At 40.3% G+C, this 13,349-nt stretch overlaps 1 protein-coding gene across 1 annotated transcript; it reads right to left on the bottom strand.

Moving 5' to 3' along the window:
• Positions 1 to 348: 348 nt before the first annotated feature.
• aktip (akt interacting protein) lies at positions 349 to 8,694 on the bottom strand. The gene is made up of 11 exons (XM_061701870.1): positions 8,584 to 8,694; positions 7,611 to 7,776; positions 5,146 to 5,345; positions 4,614 to 4,678; positions 4,409 to 4,502; positions 3,877 to 3,883; positions 2,826 to 2,914; positions 2,664 to 2,762; positions 1,876 to 1,983; positions 1,740 to 1,800; positions 349 to 1,078 (listed from the first exon to the last, which is right to left on the bottom strand). The coding sequence occupies exons 2-11, from the start codon at positions 7,656 to 7,658 to the stop codon at positions 971 to 973; spliced, it is 879 nt and encodes a 292-aa protein (XP_061557854.1). The 5' UTR covers positions 7,659 to 7,776; positions 8,584 to 8,694; the 3' UTR covers positions 349 to 970.
• Positions 8,695 to 13,349: the final 4,655 nt, after the last annotated feature.

The raw sequence follows: 13,349 nt of genomic DNA, 5'->3' as shown, positions 1-13,349 counted from the left end.
ACATGAAATGGAGGTATATAATAATAAAAAAAAAAAAAAAACATTTGGAAAACATAAAACAGGCACTAAATCAACATTGTTATTAATGTCAGAGAAATGCATTGGCATAGCTCATCACCTTATAAAGAAATGTAAATGGGTCTGTGGGGAACAAATTGATTTCAGGTCAGGTAGATTTGGTTACCTTTCACAACTCTAAACAGATCCAGCAGCACAAATCAGATATCATTCAATCTAATAAAATCAAATTAAAGATACAAAAATTTCCACATCCTTGTAACATTTTGACAAGACACAAAGGGTTAAAAAAAAAAAAAAAAAAAAAAAAAAAACAACACAACATGAAACTTTGGAGTCGTGTGGAACACAAAGGGTTGATAGGGAGGCGGAATAAAAACAAACAAACGTTTTTTTGTCTTTAAATCAAACCTCTTAACACCATTATTTAAACACCAAACCTTTAATAAGTACAGCAGAAAAAGACGTGCATGTCCTTACTTAGCAACATATTTAAAACCAGTCAGCATTATAATGAGCCATAAGATGTGATTAAAAATAAATCATTGAGGAAGAAAGAAAAAGAAAAAAAAAATGGACAAGTTGAAGGTCCGGTATTCGCCCAGCTGTGATTGACATTCCTGGCGAGATGAATAAAAACAGTCCTGAGCTGAGAGATCATGAAGTCCACTGCACGCTTTTTGGACTTTTGGAACAGTACGTAATCACCGAACCTGGCCAGCATGTGCATATGTATCTTGAAATATCTACAAGAATTGCTGGATTCTACTTTGGAGACATCCATTTGTCATCCTTGCCATATAAACTTGGTTTCAGTACGCTAAAGCTGTTGGTGGGCGACACTTTTAAAGCTGAGCAATATTCATAATATCCTTATTTGAGGATCCGACTCGCAAACATGGTGCAGCCTGCGATGCGGACAACTCCCACTAGTGGCGGTGCATGTGTCGGTTCAACTCCGAGGAGGACTGTCGTCTTTGCTGAAGGGTTGCGTCGACCCGGGTTTGACCCAGGACAGGCCCGAGCCCTGCGTTCCTTTGTGGTGGTCCTCAGGTCGTCTCTAGAGTAAACGACTAATATTAATGCTCCATACAAAAATATAAGGGCGTCTTAGTGTGAAAACACCCCAACACTGAATTAAGAGTGGTAGTGTAACACTGTATTCACACTTATTTATTTTTCAGGGTTTTTTGTAAAAAGAAATTTCTCTACTTTTATGAAAGTGTTTTGAGTTTTTATATATATATATAAAAAGGTTGCAAGTGGGAAACCACTAATGCTGTGTTCACAGTTATTCCCATAAATAAAAAATGTTGTTTTTGTTTTTTAAAATACAAGGGTGCTTGTCTGAAATCACTAATGTTTTAATACTTTTTTGATTTATTTTGCTTTTGAATTTTTTGGGTTTTTTTTTTTTTTTTTTTGGTCGTTTCCTTAATAGGCAGCCTATTTTATTATTATTATTTTTTTAAACACCTATGGCTCACTTTGAACTCACTAAACCTTCTTTACTACATTCTTGTAACCAAGAGAAGAGAGCCATGTCATGTGGTTTGTTGTGATGCATTTTAGTTCACTTGTTCTTTTACCATGTGAACACAAACTAACATTGTTTACAAACTTATTCCTGACTAGAGAACGCATACTATAGGTGTTCAAAGCACCCTAGAACAGTATATACAAAGTGCAGGAACTTTTGATGAACTCCATGATGGACTTACTTTGTATGTGAACATTCGCTCTTTCGCTTCTTCGTGAACAGCTGGGTTCCAAGGAGAAAAGCTGCAACACATTGGTAATTAACATTATTTTTCATGCACTTCAACATAATACACAGAGTGAGGACAGCCCACCAACCTTATTGCGTAGGGATCGTCTATCTTGGGCTGGTCAAACAGACGACTGTTGCATAGTCTCACGTTGTCCACCACTTTGCTCTTGAACAACTGCACATCCTTCTCATACCTGAGCAGCAAAACAGCTATGACAACTTTGTGTCAAAGATCACGTGAGGTCAAGGACATGTTGCTGTACATCTCCTTGGGAGAATGTACTACTAAGTTGGATTCACACTGCATGGCTCCAGTAATGTGAAACATATTGGAATGTTGGTTAGTATGTCTGCGTCACGGTTTTGAGGTTCTGAGTTTGAATCTCAGGTCGGGCCTTCATGTGTGGGGTTATAGTTGATTTTCTCCGAGTAGTCTGGCATCCGCCCACATTCCAAAAACATGAATGTTAGGTTCATTGAAGACTCCATTTTCCATTGGTGTGAATGTGAATGCTTGTTTGTCTATATGTGCCCTGTGATCGGCTGGCGACTAGTCCAGAGTGAACCCCGCCTCTTGTCCAAAGTCAGCTGGTATATGCTCCTGCTCACCCACTACCCTAATTAGGACAAACGCTACAGAAAATTGATGGGTCCATGGGAAGACCCCATTTCCGCCCCCCCCCCCCTCCCTTTCCTGTAAGCATTAAATTGGAATGGGTCACTCGGATGTACAGTGTAAAAGCAGCCTTAGAGATAAGATGAGGGCCACATATGGAGCTGCACGAATCCCACAGTAGCCCCACACAATCTGTTTGGTGCGTCCTTTTTGTTTTTATTTTTATAAGACAATGAAAATAGGACAGTGGACACTCACAGTACAGCAGCTTCTGGGTTGAGGGGCTCTGAGGTGGTTATCTTGTAGAAAATGGTACGTGCATACATGAGAACTTGCCAGATGTGGTTATGATTCCGCCTAAAACAAAAACACTAAATTATCCATATTGTACTTTGGTGTGTAAATTGCATTTGTGCTCACCTCCATTTGGTGAAAGCTCTTTTGATGTCAAGCTCGCCAGAAACGGGGTCAACAACTGGATGGAAGACTGGCATGTCAAACACTAATTTCTGTAAAACAGCATATAGCCAAAAAATAAAAACATTTTCTTAAAATGTTTTTATTAGACAATTGTAAAACGAATTATTGAACTCATTAAGTAGACCCACCTGGAAGACAAGGCCTCCATCCAGCTAAGGATTAACTCAGCACATTTTCTTTGGCCTATATTTATCTTATTTATTTAAAGCACCAAGAAGAGTTGCTTCATGAAGGGGTAATAAAAGCCAAACGTGAATATACAATAGAATTCACTTCTTGTTAAAGTGGACCGTTTCACCGCTTACCCTCACTAGGGTCACGGGGTGCTAGAGCCTATCCCAGCTATCTTCAAGCGAGAGGCAGGGTACGCCCTGAACTGGTCGCCAGCCAATCGCAGGACACATAGAAACAAACAACCATTCACACTCGCATTCACAACTATGGGCAATTTAGAGTCTTCAATCAACCTACCAGGCATGCTTTTGGTATGTGGGAGGAAACCACAGTACCTGGAGAAAACCCACCCAGGCACGGGGAGACCCCAGTCCTTAGGATTTTAAGGCAGACGTGCTAAGCAGTCGTCCACCGTGCCACCCTGTTCAAGACTCAAGATGGCAAATCCTTATGTGCGCAGTCAACACAGAGTTGGTCCGAGCAACATACTTCGTGAGAAGAAACGGAAAGACTGAGTTAGAAAGTCACCTGAGCCTTGCGGCTGTTGCCAGACAAAGAGCAAATGGTTGAATTGTTTGTGTCTCAAAAGTCAGTCACCAAAACCAAAACAAAAATGACAAGCAGATGAGTTTGCAAGTGCAATGTAGTTACCAGATAAGCTAACAATTAGCCCAGCTTCCTCCGTTTCTTCTTCTACCACTCTTTTTTTTCCCCCTGCCATTCTGGATTCCATGGCACCATGCTGCCTCTTACAGGTCAGAGTTGGTACTATGACAGACATTGTTATGAGTGTGGTGGGCTGCCGGTTATCGAGTACACCACAGGTGTCAAACACAAGGCCCACATCATTTAATGTGGCCCGTGAAAGCAAATCACTTGCATCAACTTCAATAAGTCTTGCTAAAATCTGTATTAACATTTCAAATCATCATTAAATATATAAACGTTGAGATATTGCAAGCAATTTATGCTTAACAAACCCCTTTTTACAGTAACTTGAACAAAAGGTGAACAAACTATTATCCTTCTGATTTCAAAACCACTTATCCATCAATTTGTTGTGTATATGTAACACTATGGTGAGGCAATGAAACATTTACTTAATGGTTTCACAGTCATTAACAGCCTCCTAAGGGAAACCATACCTACAATGTGGCCCGCAAAAAAAATTAGTTTGACACCCCTGGAGTACACCATACACTTGCTGATTCTATCCTCATGTGTGGGGTCCCCAACATTTGGGAAAAAAATCAGTTAAGGGGTTAAAAACTGGTATGCGCTTAAGATGTGTACATTTATTTATTTATTGTTTTTTAACAGACCAACCAAAATATTACTCACTGGACAATTCGCCATCTGGATAGTTATCTGGGATATACACAGTGAACTTGAAGACTCCATCCTGGTACAAGCCATGTCTGATGAATATGACTCCAAACCACACTGGACAGAAATTAGTCAAATATTACCAGGAATAATTTTGTTGTGATTACGTGACAAAACGTAATTTTTTTTCAAGTCATGCTTTTTTCAACATATTCTATGCATACTTACTCAGGGCCGACTTGTACGACGGCTGCACGTAAATTCCAGGAAGTTTCTGCTTAATCACGAGGGTGCTGCAGGTCACATGAAAAGCAAATCAATTCAAAACACAGGGGATCAAACATGCACGTCCATCCATCCATCCATCCATTTTCTGAGCCGCTTCTCCTCCCTAGGGTCGCGGGCGTGCTGGAGCCGAACCCAGCTGTCATCGGGCAGGAGGCGGGGTACACCCTGAACTGGTTGCCAGCCAATCGCAGGGCACATACAAACAAACAACCATTCGCACTCACACCTACGGGCAATTTTACAGTCTCCAATTTATGCACGTTTTTGGGATGTGGGAGGAAACCGGAGTGCCCGGAGAAAACCCACGCAGGCACGGGGAGAACATGCAAACTCCACACAGTCGGGGCCGGGGATTGAACCTGGGTCCCCAGAACTGTGAGGCTGACGCTCTAACCAGTCGTCCACCGTGCCGCCTCAAACATGCACATAAACAAAAAACAAAATATTCTCGCACGCCGGCAGGGTAACTTACAACTCAGCCAGCAGGGAGTATTCCAAGTAAAAGGGGCCGTAGGGTGCGTGCGGGCCGTTTGCAGAGTGGGCTGGGCTGCCCAAGGCTGCTGGCTTGATGATGGCGGCTGCATTCTTAGGGATGGCTGGAAGCTGCTTCTTGCCAAAGGGCAGCCGGGGCGGGCTGCTTTTCAGCTCGCCCTGGTCCTCACTTTCAGGTCTCTGCAATGCAACACAGAATACAGCTCAGCATGAGATGAACACTTTGCACTAATTGAATAAATTTTACAGCAGCATAATTCGACTATATTTTACTAAATATTTACAGAATACAAACGTCTAAGTTTTTAATATTCTCTTAGTTGTTTTTATTATTAGATTCAAATTTCAATCCCTATGAAATGCTGACCTTGTTTTTTGTTTGTACTTTGTTCACTGTTCTATATTAGTAATACGAATGTATAAACTACACAAAAAGTTAAGTTAAGTCTTCCTTGGCCGTTCCAGAGATGGAGGGGCTGGCCGGCGGGGACGCTCTGATGGTCGAATCCATTCAGTTGCGGGGTGGATTGGGGTCGGTGGGTGGTTGTGTGAATAAATAAAAATTGCCTGTGGATATTAATGCTGTGTTTGCCATAGTGCAAGACCAGGAAACCAAGCCCAGCTTTTTGTCTGTATTTGTATTTTCATAAATAAATATTTGCAATGCACAGTCTTTTTTTTTTTTTTTTCCCCAATGCAAACATTTACAGAGACCAAACACTTCACACTGCTGTATTTAAAAATTGACTAAGAGCTGTACATGAAGTCATGTATTTTTTATTTAGTGAAGCTTATCCAGGTAAGGCATTTGCAATGCCAACCTGGCAGCAAACAGCAGTAAAACAAAGCAAAATAAATAAGTCTGCAGATGATTATAGATGCGATTTATTGAGCTCAAATTTGTAGTGGAATTCTAAGGCTTCATGTTCATGTCCCCATTTAATTTTCCAACTGATAAATCACATCTATAGTCATCTGGAAGCTTCTGTTGCACAATTTTGGTATGTCATCTCAATAGAATAAATACATTCCAATTTACTGAAATGTACCTGTATATAAATGCCCCACCTCAGACTGTCTGCAGCCAGGTTGGCATTGCAAGACAATCAGTTCTCAACTGCCTCACCTGGATGAAGGGTTAGGTTATTAAAAGGTATTAATAATATTTGAAATTTAGATTAAGATATAAAATATTAACTTGAAAGCTTAAAATACCAGCATTTTTAGATCCAGTAGGTATCAGTATTGAGGAACATCAGCCTCATTTGCTTAAGCTACCCTGAACTAATACCTGCGATGGAAACACAAACCACATGGGCCACCGGAACCTTTTGCTACAAGAAATTCAACGTTCCTGGGCTGGTTGGTGGAAAAGTCCCTCTAACAAGTGCTAGTTGTGCAAAAAATACCAAGGCATTGGAGAATTTGATATGTGCATTCAAAAGTTTATATGTCAAATTAGGTTCAGTTGTCAGGATATTTGAGTATTTTAGGTTCATCCTGAAATTTCACCCAGAAGCCGAATAGCTCTACCTTTTGTGGGTTGTGTTTCATCACAAGATGAATAAAGAATCCATCGAGCTATCTATGAAGGTGTGTGCTTTTACTATTCCACCGGGTTACAGCGCTCCTCATCTGGTATGAGGATTGTCAATTAAAAAATGTGCAGCCACCATTTTATTACTGGTGTGAACAGTTCAGCGGAAATGTCACTGCACATTTATAATTACACGGCGCAAGCGAACACACCAGCGAATAGACACTTGTACAACTGTTAAGAATGTTAAAATGTTACTGAAAACAGTACCTATCCTTAAAGGTTTTAATATGGTGACAGCATTATAAACAGAAATATCTGAGATCCTGTGTTTTAACCTCAGCTCAGGCCTTTCTATGGAGTTTGCATGCTCTCCTTGTGCGGGTTTTCTCCAGGTAGTCTAGCTTCTTCTCTCATTTCAAAAACATGCATACTCTGATCATTAAAGAATCTGAATGGTCTATACATGCAAATTTGGGTGTGAATGGTTGACTGTCTATACACTATGTACTCTACGATTGGTGGGCAACCAGTCCAGGGTGTGCTACACCTATCACACAAAGTCAGCTAGGATAGTCTATAGCTCACCTGCAACCCTAATGAAGGACGAACAAAACAATGAAGAAGAAAAAAATTGATGAACGGACACTATTTCCATCGTTTCCCGAGAGGAAAATGTAATCTAAAATAATTATTTAACTGAAGTTATGACTGCAAACCTGACAGCTTCACAGGAAAGTCACAACTTCATGACAAGTTAAGCCTCTGGGGTTTGTACAGAAAACATGCACTCACATGACACCATAAAAACCTCATAATTCCACCAGTAAGTATCACTGTTGCTCAATGTGAAGCATTAGCGCACTGTAACCCAACTTATTACAAACAGACTGTTTCCTTTACGTTACCTTAAGACTCGTATTGGCAGACATGCTCCAGAAGGGGTTTAGGTTCATTACTCATGTAGAAGTTCAGTGTGGTGTCCACCTTTTTGTTTGTTTGTTTGTTTATTAAGTAGGTCCCATGGCAAGTGCTGGGCAAGCCATTCAGGAAGCAATTTTTGTGGATCTGCAGCTAAGGACAAATAAACAAACTGGTGAAAACAGTGTCTTATTGACCAGAAGTAATGCATCTTTGTTCATCCAGCTATGCTGGAGATGTATAGTGACAGGCAGAATAATTAAATGGTTTTCTTATAGAAGGCAGAAGGTCCAATTAACCCGTGTTTCCACCTTTTGCCATGCATACAACAATTCAATAGCTTCGTGTTAGTACATTTGCGAGTAGACAGACGAGATTATCACTTTGTCATTCTATATCCTTTTTGTGACATGTTTGATTGTAAACCGTGACTTTTTTCTAGTGTAAAATATTTGCCTCAGCTCAAAAAAAAAGGTTTGGAAACGCTTAGCTTCTTTTACTGATACACCTATCATGCCAACTGCTGTTTGACTTATTTCGACAAATCTTTACCACCTCATTCATGCAATAGTAGGTTGAGTAAATGAACGATACGTGTTAAAATGCATAAAATACATCTAAAAAGCTGTTAGCTGTACAGCACGCCTGACAAGCCATTAATTTTACAGTCATTCGCCTAGTCGGTGGGGGGCTTAAGTTACCTACGTGGATAACTTCTAGTTCTTCGTTACAATATGTTACTTTAAAGAGACAATATGCTACTTACTTGCTCAAAACGACTCTTTAATGCTCAGGGCTGTTTTAAAAACAATCTGACGTAACCTCACCCGCTTCTCTTTAGCATTAGCATTAGTAGACACAGCTTCGATGACAACTTGTATGCCGCACAAATTTGACTCTTAAAAAAAAATAAACACCGTGCTTGATAAAGACACACAATAACACAATAAAAAAGTTTACCTCGACTCGAGTCTTGTAAAATGCTCAGGTGCTCGCCATTTTCACGGGTGTAAACATGGCTAAACTAGCTTGTGAGGCTTGTAGCTAAACACTTTGACAGCCGGAGCTCAATCTAACTACGATGCGTGGGCGTTTCTATGCGTGAGCGCGCATTGTCATTGGCCAATAGAAATGACATTAATGGTATTTTATTGGTTAAAACTCAGTCACATGGGAAAAAAGAAATAGATTTTGGGCCGAGACCACGGCGACGACGTGTGGATGAAACCTTTTTTTTTTTTTTTTTAAACGATACTATTGTACTTAAACTGACACGTAGAAGGTGAAATATAAAATATTAAAAGAAAGTAAGAACAAAAAAGAAAAAAATTAGTATGAATTTACTCATGGTTATAGCAGTTTCGCGACGCCTTGTGGTGAAGTAGAAGTAAAATAAAGTAAAGCAAATGGCACAGCAACCAGCTGTCTGCTTTAACAGCAACCAAGTAGGAGCCAAGAAGACATCAAATTACGTTCAGTTAGTAACTTTTTGCCAAACAATACGCGAAGTCAGAGCTATGGCAACACATTGTACTTAAAATATTTAGCAGTATCGTTGTTAAGTGAGAAGTGAGTAAAGTTGCCATTTAATTCAATTCAGTTGGTTTTCAGCACACAAGAAGGGAATGAAATGAATACAATCTTCAGTGGAGTTTTGCCTCATTCGACTCTTTGTATGTATACTGTGTTATTTGTGCTCTGATGATCACTATGTGGGCAGATATTGAATGAAGTTGGGCAAAACTTCCAATTTGTGTGGATTTTAGAGATTAATTTTCACATACAAATTACTGGTAGTTGAATAAATCTCGAGTAAATACATTGTAATCCTTATTTTCAGTAAATATCAAGGTTGAACACAATTTATACTGGGAAGTTGTTTGACAGTTCAACAGCCAAGTTTGGATTTTTAAATCATTTTCATCATAGGAATGATAATGGTAATTGAATTCAATCAAACACACTTTATTTGAGAAGGGTGAGAAGCTCGGTTATCCGGGAGGATCTCGGAGTAGAGCCGTTACTCCTTCACATTGAGAGGAGCCAGATGAGGTGGCTGGGGCATCTGACTCGTGATGCCTCCCGGACGCCTCCCCGGTGAGGTGTTCCAGGCACGTCCCACCGGGAGGAGACCCCGGGGACGACCCAGGACACGCTGGAGAAACTACGTCTCTCGGCTGGTCTGGGAACGCCTCGGGATCCCCCCGGAAGAGCTGGATGAAGTGGCTGGGGAAAGGGAAGTCTGGGCGTCCCTGCTAAAGCTACTGCCCCCGCGACCCGACCTCGGATAAGCGGTAGAAGATGGATGGATGCAACTCATAGTACTTTACATGAATTAAAATCAACCTCTCCCGCTCCTCGTCCACAATGACACAAAGGCACACACATAAAGTTTACAAATAATAATGTACTGACCGATGGACCTGAGGCTGGGTACAGAGCATCCAGGTGAGGAAACAACAGCTCAAGGAGCCATCTACACCAGGACCAGATCACAGACCACAGCCACAGGTCACCAGCACAGACACCCCAGTGCAGTGGTGCTGCGAGTGCCACAACTGAGGACCCCATGAGGCAACGCAAGGCCCATCACACCTCCGTGCAGAGGGTTCCCTCTGAGGAAGAGGGGAGCCTGTTCTGTTGGAGTGAAACTGTGGCCATTATAAAACCTGTAATTTTAGTAAATTTCAAGGTTGAACACAATCTAATGCAGGAAATTGGTAAACATCTAATTTTTTAAGATACCAGTAAAAAAATAAATACAAATAAATGCTAATTGAATTAATGTTCCAGATGTAAACTGTGACCATCATAATTCCTATGCATTAAAAAACCTTCAGTTCAATACAGTATATTTTGCAGTGTAAACTTGCAGTGATAATAATGCTTATAGCCTTATACCCCCTTGATTCCCCCTTGCTTGTAGAAAAAGCAATTGACAATGACTTTATTCAGAACAAGTTTTACTTTTATTTTTTTCCCCCTTCTGGGATTTGCTTTATTTCTCCTGATACCAAACAAGCTTTGGAACTGTTTTCCCAGCATGTAACTTGTATCAACTTCAACATAAATAATAGAAAACATTTTTTCTTTCAGATGTGGAAATAAGTGCTTCCCCTTGGAAAAATGTCCCTTTTACCAAAACATGCATGTACACAACAACATTCTTACTAAATTAACATTTAAATGTTCAACAATTGAACACAATAAAATTTGCTGTCAAACTACATGGCTTGCCTGGTGCATATGTCTGTTGCCAGCTCCAGACTTTTCTCATGTAATGTTGTACAGGCGAGGCAAGGCGATCTTGGCAAAATATTTGCAGCTTTTATGTGCATACCTCAGGACAAAGGTTTCCAACATGGCGATAAATCATCGCTTTTTCAAAGTATAATTGGGCACCATGTCTTGGCAATGTTCAGCACGAATGATTACGTGATTGCCTTCCATGGGGCTCCTTTCATTTGCGGGAATTAAACTCACTTGCTTTTTTAAGAAATATTGTCTAGAAGAGTCAGAAAAGTCACTCAATAATGACTAAACTGCTAAGTTGGCAGCACTGACTCTGGTTTTGTATAGGCTAAGAAATAGATTTTTTAAAAATTGTCTTGACAAATACATTTGATGAATCACCCAGCCCTAGGTGGCACTGTAGAACAATACAACTAATGTAGCAAAGTTACAGGGCAAACATCTTAGTGCGTGAGGACACACAACAATATACACTTTCTTCAAATTGAACGTTTCGGTGGGGTGCACAGCAACTGTCCCTCGAGGCTAGAGTGCATCCACGCCAGCTGCGTCTCGCATTTCTTTTAGTTTTTGACCATACTTCTTTGGCGCTCCGTTGATGGATTGATTTCCTCATAATTACACCTAATTATACAGTATTTCTCTGGGTGAGAAGAAAAAAAAAACTAATTTAACGCATGAGAGGTTCTATTAATGAGGGAGGAATGACATTGTCCAAGTTTGAGAGTAAATAGAAATTATTGACCTCATTATTTGTTATTTGATTGTATATTGTCCCATGTACACTTGACTGACAAAGATAATTAGTGTCCTGCTTGGTTATTTGAGAAGCCGGGACGAGGAGGCAAGGTCGGCTGTGCTTCTTTGACACATACAAATTAGAGGCGACCTCCAAACAAATAAGTTGATGGCTCCTTTGTCTTCTTTCGACATTGGGATCAACTATCCGACACTAACAAATGCACACACCGCTGCTTTTCTAATGAGGTATCTTTAACTCATCAACTTGTGACCTTGTTTTGGTCAAACAAATATACTAATGGACGTAATGACTGCAGGGAGATTGGATTAACTAATTGAATGTGTGACAGACTGCAGTTTTTTCTTCTTTAGTCTACCATTCAACCATCACATTTATTTGAACTTTAACAATTGGAGAGGCACTCACTTAATAATGTTCATACGTTTTCTGAACCACTTATCCTGACTAGGGTCGCGGGTGTGCTGGCCCTTATCTCAGCTGGTTTCATGTGAGAGGCGGGGTACACCCAGAACTGGTGGCCAGCCAATCGCAGGGCAAATATAGAAAAACAGCCATTTACACCGACAGACAATTTAGAGTCTTCAATCAACCTACCATGCATGTTTTTGGAATGTGGGAGAAAACCGGAGTACCTGGAGAAAACCCACAAAGGCACGGGGAGAACATGCACACTCCTAAAACTATTGGTGTACTAAGTATCAGACGTCAAACAGGTAGATCAAGGAAAACAATAGCATTTGACAAAAATATTTTGAGAGATAGAAAGAATTACCCTTAAACAACTGTTAGTGATATCAGTATCAACCTCCTGAAGGCAAGAGTGAAGGACTTGATGAGGCTACACTGGAAGATGCAAACCACTCGCTGAAATTTCCCCCCAAAAAGTACAGAGATAAGATTCTGTGAAGTTGACAAAGATGAACATTTCCCAAAGTGATGGAATGGCTAAAACTTGAAATGATCTTCTTATTCTTTCCAATATGTAAGCTTATGTTTGAAACTCTGGAGGTAATGTCAATGGCTTGGGCTTGTATGGGTTCTTCTGGGACCAGTTCAGTAACTTTCGGTGATGCATAATGTGACGGCAGCAGCAAAATGAATTCAGAAGCCAACAAAAGTATTAATAGAACCTTCTACATTCAGAAAGATGACCTCAAAACTCACTTTGGAAACAACAAAGGAGTTTGTCAGAGGAAAGATGTGGACGGTTGAACTTTTGAAGCCAAGTCATCCTACAGACCCAAATCCGATTGAACATGCATTTTTTCCCCTGCTAAAGAGTAGATTGAAGGGAGTAACCCCCAAAACAAACAACTGAAATAGCCTTCGGCAAAACCCTGGAAAAACACTACAAAAGGAGAATGCGAAAGTTGGGTGGTGTTTTTAACACACCCAAAACATAGGTTTTCTTACAAGGTTGTTAACAGTTTGGTCTTGGCCTTGTCTATATAATATAATCCCAGCTAGTATGATAAGAAAAAAGTAAATATTTCCCTTGTTTTAGTCTGCCTGTCAACAATGGCTATTTTATCACTTAAATGTTTGCATTTTTCAGTCATCAAATCAATCTGGACGGCCAGTAGCACATTTAAACTGGAGATGAAATATGTTCCTTCAAGTCTGTCTTTTTCCTCCGAGAATTTTAGGCCGCCCATTCACATCCACAATTTGGTTTAAATGACAGCTGGTGGTCCCCCATGGAAGCTGCCAA

The sequence above is a fragment of the Phycodurus eques genome, chromosome 2 (genome assembly GCF_024500275.1).
Source record: "Phycodurus eques isolate BA_2022a chromosome 2, UOR_Pequ_1.1, whole genome shotgun sequence".
Classification (NCBI taxonomy): Eukaryota; Metazoa; Chordata; class Actinopteri; order Syngnathiformes; family Syngnathidae; genus Phycodurus; species Phycodurus eques.
This window is presented reverse-complemented; position numbering and strand designations above follow the sequence as displayed.

What these genes read in the sequence shown, in the direction of transcription:
- aktip (XM_061701870.1), bottom strand. Translation starts at nt 7,658, where the DNA reads ATGAACCTAAACCCCTTCTGGAGCATGTCTGCCAATACGAGTCTTAAG. An exon ending in TACTCCCTGCTGGCTGAGTT is followed by an intron (nt 4,679 to 5,145) that starts GTAAGTTACCCT and finishes TGTGACCTGCAG; the next exon opens with CACCCTCGTGATTAAGCAGA. An exon ending in AACCCAGAAGCTGCTGTACT is followed by an intron (nt 1,984 to 2,663) that starts GTGAGTGTCCAC and finishes TTTGCTGCTCAG; the next exon opens with GTATGAGAAGGATGTGCAGT.